The 5,490-nt window shown below is 52.0% G+C and overlaps 1 protein-coding gene across 1 annotated transcript in view; it reads right to left on the minus strand.

Moving 5' to 3' along the window:
- Positions 1-385: 385 nt before the first annotated feature.
- AJUBA (ajuba LIM protein) overlaps positions 386-5,490 on the minus strand; it is a 10,110-nt gene continuing 5,005 nt past the window's right edge. The window contains exons 4-9 of the mRNA XM_010831409.1: positions 4,167-4,234; positions 3,983-4,045; positions 3,154-3,284; positions 3,019-3,070; positions 2,131-2,199; positions 386-1,683 (exon numbers count right to left, since the gene is read on the minus strand). Of these exons, the coding sequence (XP_010829711.1) occupies positions 1,558-1,683; positions 2,131-2,199; positions 3,019-3,070; positions 3,154-3,284; positions 3,983-4,045; positions 4,167-4,234 (509 nt within the window). The 3' untranslated portion in view covers positions 386-1,557. The remainder of the gene's footprint in view (positions 1,684-2,130; positions 2,200-3,018; positions 3,071-3,153; positions 3,285-3,982; positions 4,046-4,166; positions 4,235-5,490) is intronic.

Genomic DNA, 5,490 nt, shown 5'->3' on the forward strand with positions numbered 1-5,490 from the left:
AACACAGCATGTGCAGCAGCTAGACACACGGACTCTAGAGTCAGGTGAGTACGCTGAGTGTGAATGCTGGTCCCCTAACTTACAAACTGCTGGTACTGGGGAAAGTCACTTAAGCTTGTGAAGACCCAGGATGCAAGTATAAATCGCAAAGAAAACCAGCATCTTTCTTCACCCTTTCACTTTCTACTGCTGTTGTCTGTACAACCTTTGTTAGTCAACTGAATAGGCCACATGCTTGTTTGTTGAGAATATATTGATTGGCCTTTTAATAGAACGAATGTAGTAGACAGACCTAGGCATCAAAATCATATTGAGTTGTATTTTTCAAGGCATATAATTTGGAAAAGAATATTGGATTAAGAAACACAAAAAATGATACACGAAATGTTTGTACCAATTATATTTATTGCTGGAAACTTTATACTTAAAAAAAAAAAAGTTTGGGATGTCCCTGGTGGTCCAGTGGTTAAGACTCTGAGCTGCCAATGCAGGGGCATGGGTCTGATCCTCGTGGGGGAACTAATCCCACGTGCCACATGGTGTGGTCAAAAAATTAAAAAAAAAAACAAAACATTTTGTTTAATGTTTGAAAAGTAGGTTAACATAGAAAAAGATATTATCCACAAAGGTAAGAAGCAATCCAATCATTTACAAAGTGCTGCAAATCTGATAAATTTATGTTGCTGATAACTCAAGAGTACTCTTTGATAAAAAGATATAAATCTGAAATACCCAAGAACAGAACAGAACAACGAAATGGCTATAAAAATACCCAAAAGAGAACTCAGTTTTTGGCAACCTGGTCATTAAGAGAAATGAACTTTAAGTAAACTTTCAGTGAATTGATTTTAAGAGGTCTAGCCAAACATTAGAACCAAGAGTTTTGCCTCTCTGGCTCCCAGAACCTCAGAGCTTGGGAGCTGCAATGGACAATCCTGGTTCCCTCTAAGAGGCAGCAGGTCCAGAGAGATAAGCTACTTCTAATGAACCAAGTGTAACAGTCACTAAGGAGAGAGTGTGTGTGCACACAAATGCATACTAGAGACACAGACCAGAATCAGACCTTTAGAAAGTACTGGAACCCACCTGTATGTGCCCGTCACATGCTACAGCGCAGTCTGCACACATGGAAAGAAGGCCAGTCACCCCTACCATGGCAACTAGAGGGCTCCTCCTCCACATCCATTTGGAATGTCTTTTTTTCTAAGAAAAAAATTATGTTTGGCTGTGCCAGGTCTTAACTGCAGCACACGTGATCTTTGATCATCACTGTGGCACATGGGATCTTTAGTTGCAGCACGCAGGATCTTCAGCTGTGGGATCCAGTTCGCTGACCAGGGCTCGAACCCAGGCCCTCTGCGAGTCTTAGCCACTGGACCACTAGGGAAGTCCCCCATTTGGAATGTCTTGATCTTTGGGTCTCTGGCCGTTGGGGCCCTCCCTAGGGGACTCTCCTGCCAGGCCTGCAGTGCCTTTCTTGCCTTGGCTGGCCTCAGAGGGGCCCACTGGCCAGAGGAATTTGTCAGTGGTGGTGTTGGCAGCAGTAGTGACTACATCTCAGATATAATTGGCAGGGGGCTGCCGGGCACTGAGCCTCTGCATGTGACAGCCGTGGCAGAGCAAGTGCCCATCTAGAGGGAAGCAGCAGCAGCCTTCCTCATCACTCAGCTGCATCCGGCAGTCCTAGGAAAGAAAGACACCTAGTTCAACTCAGCCCGGGCACCCTGAACATCTGGGGAAGTCTGCCTTGTGCAGCACTGAACTCCCAGTGACTGGAAGAAAGCGGGTGGGGTTGGAGGGGATGAACACCCAGAGAAACCTGGGGAAATACCGCAGCTGGACACCAGGTGTCGCTGCTACAGCAGAAATAATGAGACAGGATCCCATTTCCAGCTGTTACCAGGAGTACCTAGTTTTAGGAGTCTTGACTCTAAGTGACGCCTGATTTAGAAAGGACTAAAGGACCAGGCCCAGAGAGAGTGGCTGAAGGGTGAGACAGAGACTAGAGATGGGTCAGAGCACCTTCCTGGTTTCCCACGGCCTATACCTGTCCTACAGACAACGACAGTTTTCAGACTTCACTCCCCCAGCCCCATTCCAGCTCTGGGTGCCCCGGCCCCTGACACTGACCTCGCAGTGGTAGCATTCAAAGTGATAATCTCGGTCCATGGATATCACCCTCACGATGTCCTCACAGCCCTGAAATAATGCACACCCCCGTGGGCATGAAAGCAGCTTGACAACCCCAGCTTCGCCCTCCCCACCTGGCCCCCTCCAAACGAAAGATCACACAGAGGCCTCCAGATCCTCTCTGCCTCCATCTGTAGCTTTTTCCTCTTTTGGCTGCACTACTGGGCACATTGAACTTCTCCGACCAGGGATCTGTTGCACCTGAGCCCCTTGCAGTGGAAGCTCAGATTCCACTGGACCACCAAGGACATCACCCTTCTGTAGCTTTGAGATGGCCTTTGCAAACCCTATGGGAACTTTCCCCTTCCCCGTCCTTGGCGCCACCTCCAGAAGGGCAGTGTCCCCTCTTGGAGCCTCCCCTCTGTCTGGGGGCTCAGGCCTTACAGAGGGAAGGGGCATGCAGCATAAGTAAGTTAAGCCGGGGACGAGGAGACCCTGCAGGGTCTGGGTCCTCACAGGCTTTTGGCATTTTTCCCACGGCACACAGTGTAAATCATGGCTGACCCCTTCCTAGCAGCCCTGAGGATTCTTCCCCACCTTTTCCCAGCCCCTACATCTGGGAGCTGGTGACCTTGACTTCAGAGAAAGTCTCCTTCTCTGGACTGGGAGAAAAGAGATGAAGCCTGGGCCCAGCGAGGCTGTCGGACAAGTCCAGGCCCGGATGTTGGGGTCAGGGTGATGACCCAGAGAGCAGAGTCACACGGGAATCTTCGAGGAGTGCATTCCTCAGCACCACCGCCTCCCATGAGAGGCCAGGCAGCCAGTCCCCAGTCCCTCCCCAGAGGCGGCAGCCCTGGCTGCCCTGTAGGAGAACCCAGACACACTGACCTCTGAGGGGAGGATGGGTTGGCCACAGGCTGCACACTTAGGAGCGTAGCTTCTGTAAGGGAGAAGACAGAGGTGAGCCGAGGTAGGGGGCTCCCTGAGCCGGGTTCCACACCGCAGCCCGCGGGCCGGACTCACTTGTGGTAGTCGGTGACACAGTACACCTGGTTGGAGAAGTCCACGGTAAAGGGAATGCCATCCAGGCATTTGTTGCAAACGATGCATCGGAAGCAGCCGGGGTGGTAGGACTTTCCCATTGCCTGGAGGATCTGGTTCATGGGGTGGGCGGAGAATCAGTCTCTGCTCTTCAGCTACTGATGAGGCTCCCTGCTGCTCCCCCTAACCTCATCCGAGCCCCTGCTCTCCTCCCTCCGCTGTGGAATCCAGGAGGACCAAGCAGTCTTAAAAATGGATGCAGAAACGCTGAAAAACGTCTTAGGGAGCATCCAGGCCAGTGTTTCTCAGCCTTGGCTGCATATCAGGATCACACAGGGAGGATTTTAAGCCCATCCGTGCCTGGGTCCCACCCAGAAGTATTCACCACAGTCTCTGGAGATGACCCAGCCCTGGTATTTTCTTCTGTTCTTCCCAGGTGATCTACTAGGCTGCCAGGGCGGGGAACCACCAGCCAAACCAACTCCTCCTTACAGAAAAGAAAACTGAGCTTCAACTGATCTCAGCCAGTAGCAGAAAGGGGATTAAGACTCAGGACCCCATACTCCAGGCTCAGGCGGAGGGCGGGGCTGTGCCTGCAGAGTTAGGGAGGGGCTAGATGGCAGGCTGAGCAGTCCAGACTTGATTCCACAAGCAAAGAGAAGCCACTATAAACAGTTGTTTGGGCAAAGAATAGGATGCAAGTGATTGCTGATGGGTTTCTCCCCCCACTTTTTCTCAGGATCCATTTAGTTCCTGATTCCGCCCCTCGGCCCAGCAGCCTCACAGTCTCAGCTGAAGACAGTTTGCTTACCTTCTCCAAAATCAAGTGACCACAGACACAGCATTTCTCAGCTGCCTCCTGAAACCCTGAAAACTGGGAAGAGAAGACCAAGGGAGGGCATTACAGGCTGAGAACAACCTGAGGAGTGGAACCCCAGCCGGCCACAGAGCAAGGCGTGGGAGCCAATTCCAGACCCAGGGGACCTCTCACTCACCAGATAGTCTTCCTCACAGTACACAGAGCCATTGACGCTGTAGAAAGCCTTGCAGCGCAAAGTTCGCCCTAGAAGCAGCAGAGAAGACGCTGGAGTCTCTCCGGGGTCCAGCCACAGGGCATCCCCATGGCAGGGTCACTGCTCTCTGATGTTTCATGATTCACTTAAACCTGGACTTTAGCGCTTGTCCTCCTAACTGCTGTCTGCCCCACTTCCCCACACAAATACCCCATCTGATGCAATTCCCATTTGCTTTGGTCTCATTCCTGCCAACTCCCCACTCCTTGGCTATTACTTCTCCAGCTTCTGCCTCCTCACCAGTTTTCTACGGCCCTGCTTTACACGAGTGCCTTCTTCCCCAGTGTCTGGGCTTGCTCAGGGAGCCACCTGGGAGAGCAGAGCCCACCACAGGTTGGGGACAAGGTTCAGGGGCTCTGAACAAGATGCCATACGATGTGTTCAAACGCAATCACACTGTCATGGACTCTGCCCTCTGGGACCTTTCAACCCAGAAGCCTCCACACAGCTCTCCTCTGAGCCCTGTCTCCCAGGGATAAGCTCCGTGGAGGTCAGGACATACTGGAACTACCACTGGGGACAAAGTGCTTTGTTTGGGAGCAAAGTTGGCCCCCTTTCCTGCCACACTAGACTGTTTCCCCAATTTTAGAAGAACCCAGAGTCTCTGGGGTCAGAAGCAGCCCAGGATCTTCTGCAAGCAGACAAGGCAGGACGATTCCCCATGAAACCAACACCCAGGAACTGCTCCAGGGTGTCTAAATTATCAGGGATCAGGAGGAATGAGACCAGTGCGGAGAATGGGCAAGTTGCCCATATCTGCCCTCCTCTCATCAAAATCTCCACTTCCAGCTCTCCCCAGTGGTTCAGAAAAGTTGATTTAGAAACTTGTGAGACACAAGGGAGTAGAAGGAGGGAAACAGACATTCCCAGAAGAGGCTCCATAAACAGAAGGACAAATAGACAGATGAACCTAAAGAGAGCCAGGCAGAGGCTGGGAGTGGCGCGGAAAGAAAAGCTGAGTGCTGGAGTCAGACAGGCATAGATAGGAGATTAAAAGGTTCAGCAAAGGAAATCAGAGTGGGTAAGGGCGGGGGTTGGGGGTGGTAATGAGGGAGGTGAGGGAAGGCTGGGGAGTTGAAGCCACTGGGAGCACCCCCCTCCAGGCGGGCCTCCTGAGCTAACAGCAGCGGGCATTCCTGGAGCGTGATGTCATCAGCTTGGCATGGCCTGGTGGCCTGCACTCCAGCGAGGTGGCTGAACTCTGACCAGCCAAGAGAAAACCCCCCCTCTCCGCCCCCCACAGCTC

The sequence above is a fragment of the Bison bison genome, unplaced genomic scaffold (genome assembly GCF_000754665.1).
Source record: "Bison bison bison isolate TAMUID 2011002044 unplaced genomic scaffold, Bison_UMD1.0 scf7180017864526, whole genome shotgun sequence".
In the NCBI taxonomy this organism is placed as follows: Eukaryota; Metazoa; Chordata; class Mammalia; order Artiodactyla; family Bovidae; genus Bison; species Bison bison.